Below are 13933 nucleotides of genomic sequence, written 5' to 3' on the forward strand. Positions count from 1 at the left end.
CACATTGAAACTACCTTCAATTCAATTTCTATCTGATAATAAATATAAGAATAGCTGACATTGACAGTACATGAAATAATGGCCAAGTGACGAAAAGCTCTATATTCTAATAAATACTACCAATCAATTCAACATCCATTATATATGATATATATAAGCTTCAAGTTGTTACAGAAAACTTCAATCCTGTATTACTTTCTGCCAGGAATTTAACAACTCTTCTGATACAAATGCATATAATACTTTGCAGGCTAAAATATTCACAAAAATTGAATAACTCACTTTTTTTGCATTGAGTCCATTTTTTTTTGGTGAGAAAGATTGGCCCTGAGCTAACATCTGTTGCCAATCTTCCTCTTTTTGCTTGAGGAAGATTGTCGCTGAGCCAACATCTGTGCCAGTCTTCTTCTGTTTTATGTGGGATGCTGCCACAGCAGGGCTTGATGAGCAGCGCTAGGTCTGTGCCCCAGATCTGAACCTGCGAACCCCTGGCTGCCAAAGTGGAGTGCATGGACTTTACTACTGTGCCACCAGGCCAGCCCCTGCATTGAGGCTATTTTTGATCACTAAACTAACATTGACTTCATTTTAAATGCTCATTGTATCCCTGAAATATTCCATTCTAGTACTTACAGCACTAATTGCACTTAATTTAGGCAATTCTATTTTTTCAGTTCAAGGCCCTTTATTTTGGTAACAAGACGTACTGCCAGGTTATTATAATGCTTTATTTTTTAACATAGAGCAAGCTCGGTGGTAGATAGGTGATCATTTGACATTTTTATGACTAAGAGTTCAAGGTCAGGCTCTCCAGCTTAGTCACTAAAAGAAGACTCGCTATCTGAACTTTCTTCTGTATTTTTTTCACCTTCACCATCAGGCACTGGAGCATCTGGCTTCCTGAAAGAGAAGAAGGAAAAAAACTTTAAAGGTTTTTCCAATTGAAAAAAAGCACTTACTAACTGTGAATTAGGTTCATCCTAGAAAATAGCTGCTAATAAATCTGCCAAGTCCACGTCCTCAACGGAGAGAGTCTCGCGCTCTCCACCACGGCGTGCTTCTCCAGCAGCAGGCGGATTAAGTGCTATTCCTGTACAGGCCATGGCACTGTTTTCTCTTGCCAGTCCTTCCAGAGTGTGCTACTTCAGCACTTTCTGCTTCTTATTACCATGGAGACCCGACTACAGACAGAGATGAGATCTGGAGAGGGTGGCACGACCAGGGCTAGATGCCTGGAGCTTCCAAGTGTACATGGGGTACAGAAAAAGGAAAGCTAGAAATGGAAAGAAAAGGAAAACCTTCACGTTCAGGAAAGCTGCAGGGAGAAATTTAAAAATGGAAGAGAGTTCAAGAATGGCTACTAAGAAAGACAGGCAATATGGAAATTCTGCAGGGAAGGAGACTGCCCGGTCTAGGAAGGTTCCTAATGTCTGTTGAATATTTTCACTTATGCTTTGTCTTCAGAAAATGAATGTAAAAAGTATGAGTTGGTAAAAATAGTGTCTAGAAGATTCCCTAGGCACAATAAGGAGACATGAGAATGGTTAAATTCCAACTTTGCATGGATGTGCTATAATAAACAAAATGAACTTTTAATGGTGTCACATTAGAACAGTCAACCAGATAGATCCCACAGTGTTTGTCAGCAAATCAACATGGTGGCACTATCACTCAGCCTCTATTCACTCCTACCAGGAAAGTAAATTAGGCAAGGAAAGTATGCTTTTTCGGGAAACTAAGAGAGAAGGGAAGAATAATATAGCTGCTATGCCTTAAAAATTAAAAACTACCAGACTTATTTCTCCCTCGGGCTCCTTGATTCTTATTAAGGATTAAAGACACCAACAAATAAAACTGTTCTTCACCACAAATACAATTACTATTAATAAAGTCAGAAAATGTAGAGTCTATTATTTACTTTTAGGTATTAAAAATTATGGCTGAGATTTAGTTTATGTTTTTTAATATCATTTTTGGCATGCAACAAAACAGAAAGAAAGCTGGCATTGCTTCCTAGCAGTCAAATATAAACCCATTTGCTCTGCTGTACAATTTTAGATTATGTCTATCAGGAAGTCACATCTACTTAATACTTAATCTACTTAATAAGTAAAACTTTAGGACTGGGTTCAGCATTTCTAGGTTTTCACTGATGCTCCATCTGCCTAAAATACTAACACGGGAACACAGTCTTCATTACTCTCCAAAGCAGCAAGAACTCCAGAAATGGTGCACATGAATACTGGGTACATTTTCCCCAGTATATTTCTCTTTGCTATATAGTTAATTTCTTACTGTCCTCACTTTGTTAAAAAGGAAAAAATTACCAGAGGGAATTATTTGAATACTACATCAAAATTATATTACTATCTACGACAACTCAAACGAACAAAACAACTTACACTACTCCCCTAAAATAAATGCTACTTAAGGGTAAAGGCAGCTTAGGCCTAGAACGGAGTGAAATTACGAAATTAATTAATTTATGCACGTAATCATTTTTGGATATACGTGCTGCTGTATAGCACAGCGGTTAAGAACACAGACTCTGGAGCCAGACGGGTTCAAATCCCAGCCTTGCTACTTACTTGTTGGGCAACTCTGGGGAAGCTATTTAACCGCTCTGAACCCAACTGACTGACTACATTGTTGTGATGATTAAAATGAATTACTAAATGTAAAGTGTATTGAATAGTATCTGGCACACAGTAAGTGTACTAAATAAACGTTGTCTGTTATCACTATTCTCATCATCATTATGCAACCACTATTTGCAAGTATGTTATGTGCTGGAGACACAGAGATGAATAACAAGTAGTTCCTATACTGCAGAAGCTGATATTTTAGTGGGGGAGACAGAAATGCACACAAACTATTGTTACACAGGGTGATATACACAAATACAGTTGTACTAACTATGCTTCTGTGAAAAGAAAAGTAATTCACTCTACTAGGGTTGATGAGAGAAGGTTCCAGAGAGGTGGAGACACCTGTGAAGGGTTTTGGGATATGAGTAGGAGTTTGCCAGATATGGAAAAGGTGAGAATAAGTGTGGATGAGAGTGTTCTAAATACAGAAAAAAAAATGGGAATGGTGTGACATGCTGCATTTGGGAACTACAATTCATTTGGTAGCTAGAGCGTAAGGTACATTGGGATGCCATAGTAGATGAGATTAGACCATTTGGCAGGAGCAACAGGTGGAGGGTAGAGAAAAGTTATATGAAATACAGGTTTTCACTGAAATTGCACAACTAAGCTGGGGATTCTTTAGTCATTTATTTTTTAATTGAGATATAATTCACATATCGTAAAATTCACCATTTTAAAGTGCACAAATTAGTGTTTTTTTAGTATATTCACAAGGTTTTGCAAACATTACCACTGTCTAATTCCAGAACATTTTCATTACTCCCAAAAGAAACCCTATACCCATCAGCAGACACTCCATTTTCTTTTACCCTCAGCCCCTGGCAACTGCTAATCTTCTTTTCTGTATCTATGGATTTGCCTATTTAGGACGTTTCCTATAACTGGGATTATAGAATATTTGGCCTTTGTATCTGGCTTCTTTCACTTAGCATAATGTCAAGTTTCGTCTATGCTGTAGCATTTATCAGTACTTCATTCCTTTTTATAGTGAATACTATCCCACTGTATGGATACACCACATTTTGCTTATCCACTCATCAGTTGGATGAACATTTAGTTTGTTTCCACTTTTTGGTTATTATGAATAATGCTGTTCTGAACATTTGTGTCCAAGTTTTTGTTTTCAGTTCTCTTGCATATATACCTAGGAGTGGAATTGCTGGGTTGTATGGTAACTCCATGTTTAACTTTTTTGTGTGTGTGTGAGGAAGATCCGCTCTGAGCTAACATCCATTGCCAATCCTTCTCCTTTTTTGCTTGAGGAAGATTAGCCCTCAGCTAACATATGTGCCAATCTTCCTCTACTTCATATGTGGGACGCATCCACAGCATGTCTGATGAGTGGAGTAGGTCTGCACCTGGGATCTGAAGCGGTGAACCCTGGGCCACTGAAGTGGAGTGCCTAGAACTTTAACCACTTGATCATGGGGCTGGCCGCCTATGTTTAACCTTTTTTTTTTTTTTGAGGAAGATCAGCCCTGAGCTAACATCTGCTGCCAATCCTCCTCTTTTTGCTGAGGAAGACTGGCCCTGAGCTAACATCCGTGCCCATCTTCCACCACTTTATATGTGGGACGCCTGCCACAGCATGGCTTGCCAAGTGGTGCCATGTCCACACCCAGGATCCGAACCGGCAAACCCCGGACGGCTGAAGCGGAACGTGCACACTTAACCACTGTGCCACTGGGCTGGCCCCTGTTTAACTTTTTAATGAAGTGCCAAAATGGTTTCTGCAGCGGATGTTCATTTTACATTCCCATCAGCAATATAAGAGGGTTCCAATTTGTCTATATCCTCGCCAACACGGGTTAATGTCTGTCCTATTCACTATTCTTATTTTTCATTTTCTTTATTGTGGTAAAATATATATAACACATATTTTACCATCTTAACCATTTTTAAGTGTACAGTTTATTAGTGTTAAGGACATTCACATTTTTGTGTAATCATCACCACTACTGATCTCCAGAACTCCTTTCATCTTGAAAAACTGAAACTCTGTATCCATTAAACAATAGCTTCTCATTCCTCTCTGCTTCTAGTCTCTAGCGACCACTATTCTACTTTGTTTCTATGAATTTGACTATTCTAAGTATCTCACATAAGTGGAATCATACAATACTTGTCTTTTTGTGATTGGCTTATTTCATTTATCATAATGTCTTCAATGTTCATCCATCTTGTAGTATGTATCAGAATTTCCTTCCTTTCTAAGGCTGAGTAATACTCCATTGTATGTATATACCACGTTTACTTATCCACTCAGATTTTGATGGACACTTGGGTTGCTTCTAGCTTTTGGCTATTATGAATAATGCTGCTATGAACACGGGTATACAAATATTTATTCAAGTCCCTGCTTTTTGCTGCTTTGGTTACATACCCAGAATTGGAACTGATGGATCATATGGCAATTCTACGGTTAATTTTTTGAGGAACCACCATACTGTTTACATCATTTTACATTCCCACCAATAGTGCACAGAGTTCCAATTTCTTTGTGTTCTCACTAATACTTGTTATCGTTTGTCCTCATTCATTTAAATAAACTTTATGCCACTTTGAATTGGAACTGCTATGAAAACAAAAGAAAAAGTAAACACTAGTTCTCTTTAGACATAAAAAAAGAAAAATTCAAGAAACCATGAGAATCAGATGAGGTAATATGTATGAAAATATTTTATGTTATAAAGCCTTACACAAATGTCAATAGTAATAGTAATGATAGTAACAATACCATCATTTCTAGACTGTATATTCATATTCTTTTAGCGGAAACAGAAATTGGGCTTTTTATGTTATGATCAGAAATGCTGTTACTTAATCCTATGACAAACGACCCTTTCATTTTAAGCATTTTTCACGAAACAAGTTTTAAACACGTTTGAAAGGTTGCTACTTTAACTACTAGCCTTAAGTTTAGCTTGCATAATCCAAAGGAAACACACTTCACTACTAAAATTTGGAAATGAGGACTTTATAAAACTCTCAATATTTTAAATATAGAAGTGAATGCTAAAAAAAAGTATATTAGCAAAATGCAGAAAAACATATGTCAGAAGTATATTCATGATGTATCATGCATATTTTTTAAAAAATCTCAGTCTTTAGTGGTTACAATAAAAAACACTAGCCTGGTAGCTACATTTTAATAAGCATATTTATATAATTTGTGGCACCAAGATTATCATTAAAAGTCTTAATAAAAGCAAATTTTTAAAAAGTTTAAGTTTAAACTCATTTCTAAGTCTAAATCATCTTAAAAAACAGATATTTTCAAAGAAGTTACTAGGTTGACTTTAACTAAAAATAAGCTAAAATTTAGAAAGGAGAAGGAAAGACTACACATACACAAATCAGTACTTTTTAGCATCCTAGATGCTGTATGCAAAGGTTATTACTGACAACCACTTTTCTCCCATTTATGGGAAGCAAATAAAGCCGTCACCCACAATCCCTGCTGCCCTCATCCCCTCCCTTCCCCCTGCCTTGTTTCAATCACATGACTCAGGCCTGGCCAATCACAAGAATCCCCTCCCCTGGAGAGAAGAGACTGATTTATGGGAGGGCACATAACCCAAGCAGGGCCAAGTGAATGTTTCCCTAGAAATGAGCTACACATTATGGAGAAGAATGGGTTCGTTTCCATTCAATTGGCAAAAACTAGCAATAGTAAAGCCTTCAATTGCTAATTCCTTGGCTTCAGGGCAGAAGCTCATCAGCAGTAGGAGAGAAGTGGGTTATTATACGAAGGAGTAAAGGTGGAATGTAGGAAGGAACTGGTCATCCATTTCTGAAAAAATTTGCCAGGAAAACCCTATGAATAGCAGCAGAGCACTGTCTGATACAGTGTTGGAAGGTGAGAGGATGGTGCAAAAGACCAGGCCGGGTTCCACTCTGCTGTACACAGGGGCACTAGGAGTCAGAATCTACTTGAGGGCACTAATAACAACAAAAAAGTGGAATTAGAGGCTGGCCTGGTGGCACAGTGGTTAAGTTCGCATGTTCTGCTTCAGCAGCCCGGTATTCGCTGGTTCAAATCCCTGGTGCAGACATGGCACTGCTTGGCAAAGCCATGCTGTGCAGACGTCCCACATATAAAGTAGAGGAAGATGGTCACGGATGTTAGCTCAGGGCCAGTCTTCCTCAGCAAAAAGAGGAGTGGTGGCAGATGTTAGCTCTGGGCTAATCTTCCTCAGGAAAAAAAAAAAAGTGGAATGAGGTGCTGGGAAAGAGAGAACATCAGATAGGCAGCCAGCCAGCACTAATGACACTGAGCCCCTGATCCTGTCCTACTTAGACTTCTCAGCTATATGAGTCAATACCTTCCCTATTTGCTTAAGCTGGTTTTAATTGGTTTCTGTGATCCTGAACATGAAAAGAGTTCTAAAATACAAATATCATTGGTTTAATTTGTTTTCATTAAAGAGAGATTTATATTTGTGTTCAAAACTGTAGTCACTTTAAGGATACAAAAATATAAACATTCTTTAGAAAAACATTTATTTATGTAGATAGTTTTTAAATATTTTTCATTTTCTTAAATTTAAAATAGTTGAATTTAAAGCAGATTAAGTACCAAAAACATTGTTAGTAAAAATACTGCTGAGGAGGAGGCTGTGGGAGTGGGTGCAGTAGTTATCATTCAAATCACTTTTCAATATCAAGCATAGCACACATAAAGGTATAATGTCACATGACACTGTTGTCCATTAGTGGTGTTCTGTCAGAGCTCTACGAAATGGCAATGGGTGATCTTAAGAACAAAACGCTAAGATTCCAGAACTGAGAATCCGCCGACTATAAAAAGACTTCTGAGGTAGTTAAAAAAAAATATGACAATTTCGACTTTGATATTATAGTAGCAAGACTTATTTCAGCATTACATTTACTTAAACTACACATCCTTTGGTCTTTTCTCTTCTGAATGCTCATCAAGGTAGATATATCCTGTCCTTTGCTGTGATAAGTAGATTCCTGCAACCAGGGGAACAATGTAGTGCCTAGTATCATAAAGAAAAAGAAAGGCAGGCTTCCTAGCTAAGAGGGGCTTCTGCTGTTTATCTTGGGGTTCTTTACTTCCCAGCAGCTCCCCTATCTCTTCTTTGCTAGTCATTGGCAGACCACAGCTGCTTTTTAAAACCAGCTCTTTGATATTTTTATTCTCTCTCTCACTCTTGTGAACAAGGTCTCCAACAGTGGAGACCAACAATTTTTTTGACATTGTTTTTTCCTGTCCTATACTGTCTAGCCAGTCTGCCAGCCAATGGCTGAGGACTGGCAATTACATTGAATGGGATCCTAGCTCAGCAAGAACTAAAAACAATGAAACCTGTAAAAAAATCTATTTTTGGAATTGTCCAGCTGGGGAATTGGGGTCTATTCAGTCCTCAACTAGCCGAAACCCAACCTTTAATCCACTATGTTGTGTAGCAGGAGGTAGACAAAGATCATTGGCAGATAAGAAATCCCCTTACAGGGCAGGAAAATCTTCTTGACTTGCCTTTAATATAATTAACAGAAAGTTTTCCTGCCTTCCAGTCTCCTTTTGGTTAACATTAATAAATCCCCTCTGTCTCAGTGATAAGCAAGCTGAGGTGGTTACTTTTATTTCTGGCAAACATGAGAGGTCATTCCACAGTCTGGAAGGAGGGTGTAAATGTCTTTTAAATAGATATCTCCAGGACAAATGCCAACTGTGCTGGTTCTGTTCAAAGCCTGCACAGTAATTTGAATTCAATTACATGCTTTCTTTAGCCAAATCAATATGCTACAAACTGTACCTTCACACTAGAGTGTGACCAGCTGAATTTCAGTTTCAGAAGTCTGTTCTTTACCGCAAAGTTTAAAATATAGATTTTTCAGTTTGAGAAAAGAGTGTAATTCAGAACGATAACTACTCTGTGTACATTAAATATGTCTTTGTTGAAAACACAATGGTATTCAGGCAACTATAGGATTAGAAACAAGTTGTGATCCCAAAGCCTGGTAAATCCAATTGTTTAGAACTTTCCACATATTCCTCCATTAAAACATTCATAAATCACAACTAACATTTATTGAACATTTACTGCTTGTCCAGAGCTGTGCTAACTGTTTACATCATTCTCCTACTTAGTCTGAACAACTCTTCTATTTCCCATTTTTCTGATGAGGAAACCGCACAGTAGTTTCACAGAGAGAAATGGTGCATAGAGAGATTAGGTCCAGGGTCAGATAGCTAGAAAGTGGCAGGGCAGAATCTGAACCCCAGGAAGCAGATCATTTCTAAAGTATGCCTTAGCCTGAGCCTTAACCATCATGAATTTCATCTCCTGCTGATAGGCAGTTCCAGAGGCTAGTCTATGCACCTTAAAGCAGTAAAAGTAGTAATTACTAGGTAATGATAGTAACCTTAGTTCTGGGACATAAATGTAAGTACACAACAGGATAGGGGAGAAACTTGATTTTTTTTTTTTTCCTGGTAACAAAATCTAGGCACTGACTGAAAGAATTTATATGGCACAATTTACCCGTTCTATATTTCTGAATGCAAAACTAAAACCGATTAACCATAAAATTTCCATTTTTCTTTCCCCTTAAACTCTTTTGAGTATGATGACAACAAAGGTATTCTCACATATCTTTTTATTTCAGTGGCATTAGAAACTAATTTTTACAAGTTAAACATGACTAATTCTTGGTTATCTAAGAACTACTGTTACTTTCAATAACTTGGATTTTTAAAAATAATTAAACACTTAAAAGTAGCAAACAAGTACTATTTATTTGGTAAATATCAGCCATTTTCTTCAGTTTTATAGAGTTTCTAAAATTCAATGATAGTCATTTTTCTAGGAAAATAGTTAGGTTCCCTTCTTTCTTATCACATAAACAGTTTTAGTTTAAAATTACGTACTCTTAACTTACAAATTTTTATGGACACAAGCCAATCACATAACAATGTATTTTCTGATCCGTATCTATTTCTGCATCAACCTGTTTTGCTCTTTGCTCAGTGCAGACAGATCTACATCGTCTCTTCCAACTGTTTCTTCCAACAGTTATATGAGTCTGTCTTACTATCTGAGGCTAATAAAAAAAGTGTATATACTTTTGTATGTTTATGTTTATACTTTAAAAGAAAATAGAACAATCTTTACTGAAAGTTCTTGGTTGAAGCTTAATATGTACCTAAGATTCTAAATAAAAGTATATCCTTCCCTCAGATGTCACATATTCTGCTTCTTCACCATCTCAGACTTTTCTCCCAAAGTGAGGATCCTTAACATTTATGTAAACGTGATTCCCAAACTGTTAGAATTCTCTTTAACAACGCAGTTGATTCCACTTATCATATCTGGCTAAATGTTGTTGGAGCTGGCTTTCTAGTAGTAGTGGTGATAGGTTATAATGAGTCACCCCCACTTCAACCAGTGCCCCGTGTGACCAACGGCATGTACATATGAGGTAATGGGTCAGAATTCAGGCTCCAGGCTGTGGTTGAGGAACAGCTTTTCTGTAAGACAATGTTAATGGTTACTGGAATTCTACCCTAAAACTTGGCATCACCTTGCAACTAAATGTTTCTCAACATTTACAGACAATGACATGACCTCAAACTTGCTAAATGAGATACATCAAGGAAGTATTGGGGCTGCTGGAGGTTCTCTCCTTGGTAGTCACCCATGGACTTGTTAAGGTGGCGATGCCTAAATAGAGTTTTGAAGAATATGAAATTAGCCAGGCCAATAAGACGGGGGAAGGGAGTTCCATGGAAAGGAAAAAAACATTCAAAGACACCAAAAGAGAATAGGAAAATAATACATTCAGAGAACTGCAAGTAGTTTGCCACAGCTGCAGGAGACAGGGATGTATGGAAGAGTGGCAAGAAATGAAGCTAGAGAGAGAATCTGGGTCTTGATGATAAAAGCATTTATATGCAATTCTAAGATGTTAGACTACACGTTGAAGGCAGTGGAGAGTCACAGAAAGATCTGAAGCAAGAATCAAGTATGAACAGATCTACTAAGGCTCTGGTGACAGATTGAAAGAGAACAGGGAAACCAATTAGGATCTATTATAATAATTCAGGTGAGAAATGATGAGGGCTTGAACTAAAGAGCAATGGGCAGGGAGGCATGTGGTCAGATGTGAGATATATTAAAAATGAGAAAACCATAGTAACTGACATAGTAAGGGGTAGCGAAGAGGGCATAATCAAGGATGACTTTCAATTTACTAGTGTGGGTAGCTGGTTGAAGTAAAGGATTATGAAGTAAGTTTAGGCTGGGCTGGCCTAACCTACTTATGAAACGAAGCCAGTAGGGGATAAAGACATTGGATATCCAGTATATGTTGATGCTTATAGGGCTGTTAGTTTTCCATTTATTACATTTTCTCTAGAGAGAAAAATCATCATTTTAAAGGTCATTTTAGCTTTCTTTTACTGCAGAAGGTCTACTGTGTATTTCCAGAAGCAAAAGAGGTCATGGTCAACATTAAATATATTTATAACATATATTCCAACGAGTAACAAAATGGATTGGACCCATATGTTCAATTCATATTAAAATATATGTCACAGTACATCTGCTTCTAAAGTGTGTATCAGAAACAACTTCCAGAACAAATGCCAAAAATCCTGGAGATGCTTTAGTTCAAATTACCAATTCATGTCCTTGTACATGAACTGTTTGCTACTTGAATATATACTAAATATAGATACATGTTAGAAATCTGTTCTTGCAGACTTTAAAAAATTGCTTAAATTTCATATTTTGGAAGATAAAATATGAGAAGAAGACTGTTTTATAGTGTTTTACCTCCAAAATGCACACATTTTCTTAAAGGGCTAAGAGCCAAGAAAACTTTCAGCATATACTGCTAGTACAGTATGAATGCCTGGATAACACAGCCTAATACATTGGGGTAAATTAAAACCCCAAACAGTGACGACTCTTCACAAGTATCCATATACTTGCAAAACAGACTAGTTCTGAGCAATCCATTAAGATATATTTTATCCAGGATGAGCCAGGTTTGCTTAGATGGAATAAATTATTGTCAAATTTCTGAGCCAGAATTTTTCAGAATTCCCCAAAAAATATTTTATAAAACTCATGTAAACTGGTATCTAGTTTCATAATAAGCATTAACGTGGACCTAGAGGGGCTTTACCCTGTTTAGTTTTCAACATGGCTCAACCTAAGTCATGGTATAGTAAATTTCCTGAATATTAAGGTCTTAAACAAAAGTCTAGTAGATAATTAAAAGAAAGAAAGAAAGAAAAGAAAAGGTAGCATGGAAAGAGAAAAAACACTGCTTCTTATAGACACTACCGCAACAAAACTGCCATCAAATTCCCTCTCTTTTGGATATATAGATTCATCACTGTTCTAATGAAACTACTCCTAAAACATGCTAAGGCACAGGGGAGATTTTTCATTTTTGTAACATAGGAGAGACACTACTTATGAAGGTGGTTTCCTCAACCATAACACACTGTATAGGGAAAAAAACTGGAGAACTTGAAATGTTTTATTATGACTGATAAATTCAACATCTTGGCAGAAATATCATTATATTAGAAGAATTACTTACTCAAGAAGTTCTGGGTCTAGTCCTTCTGATATCATTTTGTTTCTTATTGCCATCACTGGAACACCCTAAGCAAAGGACACAAGATAATAATTCAATTATTAAAAATGCCTCCTTCATAAAAATAGACAAATAGACCAATCGACTAGAATTGAGGGCCAGAAATAAATCCAAGCATATAAGGTCAACTAATATTTAACAAGGAAGCCAAGAATACTCAATGGTGAAAAGACAGTCTCTTCAATAAATGGGGCTGGGAAAATTGCATATCTACATGTAAAAGAATGAAACTTGACCTTGATCTCATACCACCTAGAAAAATTAACTCAAAATGGATTAAAGACTTAAACGTTAAGACCTGAAACCATAAAACTCCTAGAAGAAAACATAGGAAAAAAGCTCCTTGACATGGGTCTTGGTAATGATTTTATGGAAATCACAACTAAAGCACAAGTAACAAAATAAAAAAAAACAAGTGGGACTACATCAAACTAAAAAGCTTCTGCAGAGCAAAAGAAAACACCAAGTGAAAAGATAACAGACAGAACGGGAAAAAAATATTTGCAAACCATATATCTGATAAGAGGTTAATATCCAAAGTATATAAAGAACTCATACAACTCAATAGCAAAAAACAGTGCAATTAAAAAATGGGCAAAGGACCTGAATACGCATTTTTTTAAAAGAAGATATACAAGTGGCCAACAGGTACATGAAAAGATGCTCACCATCACTAGTCATTAGAGAAATGCAAATTAAAACCACAGTGAGATATCACCTCACACCTATTAGAATGGCTATCATCAAAAAGACAGGAGATAACAAATGCTGGATGTGGAGAAAAGGGAACCCCTATGCACTGTTGGTAGGACTGTAAATTGGTATAGCCACTACGGAAAACAGAATGGAGGTTCCTCAAAAAATTAAAAAGAGAACTGCCATATGACCCAGCAATTCCACTTCTAGGAATATATCCAAAAGAAATAAAAATGCTAACTTGAAAAGATATCTACATCCTTATGCTTATAGCAGCATTATTTATAATAGCCAAGACATGGAAACAATCTAAGTGTCCATTGATGGATGAATGGATAAAGAAGTTATGGTACATATATATAATGGAAAATTATTCAGCCATAAAAAATCAGGAAATCCTACCATTTGCAACAACACAGATGGACTATGAAGGGATGATGCTAAGGGAAATAAGTCAAAGAAAGATAAATACTGCATGATCTCATTTATATGCAGAATCTAAAAAACAAAACAAAACCAAAAAAAGAGACATCAAACTCACCGAAAAAAGAGATCAGATTTATTTGTTATCAGAGGCAGGGGGTGGGACAAGAGGAAGGTGGTCAAAAGGTACAAACTTCCAGCTATAAGATAAATAAGTACTAGGCACGTAATGTACCAAATGATGACTATAGTTAAGACTGCTGTATGGTATGTAGGAAAGTTGTTAAGAGAGTAGATCCCAGGAGTTCTCATCACAAGGAGAAAAATTTCTTTTTATTTTACCTATATAAGATGATGAGTATTAACTAAAGCTATTGTGTTAATCACTTCACAATATATGTAAATCAAAAACCATCATGCTGCACACCTTAAACTTATTCAGTGATGTATGTCAATTATTTCTCAATAAAACTGGGGAAAAAATTTAAAGAATCAGAAGCTAAAAAAAAAAAAAAATAACGGGA

General features: G+C 36.6%; 1 protein-coding gene across 2 annotated transcripts in view; it reads right to left on the reverse strand.

Moving 5' to 3' along the window:
- Nucleotides 1–710: 710 nt before the first annotated feature.
- The window catches only part of WASHC3 (WASH complex subunit 3), a 43151-nt gene continuing 29928 nt past the window's right edge, over nt 711–13933 (reverse strand). For both annotated transcript variants that reach the window (XM_014835060.2, XM_014835061.2), the window contains exons 6-7: nt 12234–12298; nt 711–900 (exon numbers count right to left, since the gene is read on the reverse strand). In XM_014835060.2, coding sequence (XP_014690546.1) covers nt 816–900; nt 12234–12298 — 150 coding nt within the window. In that variant the 3' untranslated portion in view covers nt 711–815. The remainder of the gene's footprint in view (nt 901–12233; nt 12299–13933) is intronic.

Source organism: Equus asinus, chromosome 4 (genome assembly GCF_041296235.1).
Source record: "Equus asinus isolate D_3611 breed Donkey chromosome 4, EquAss-T2T_v2, whole genome shotgun sequence".
NCBI lineage: Eukaryota > Metazoa > Chordata > Mammalia > Perissodactyla > Equidae > Equus > Equus asinus.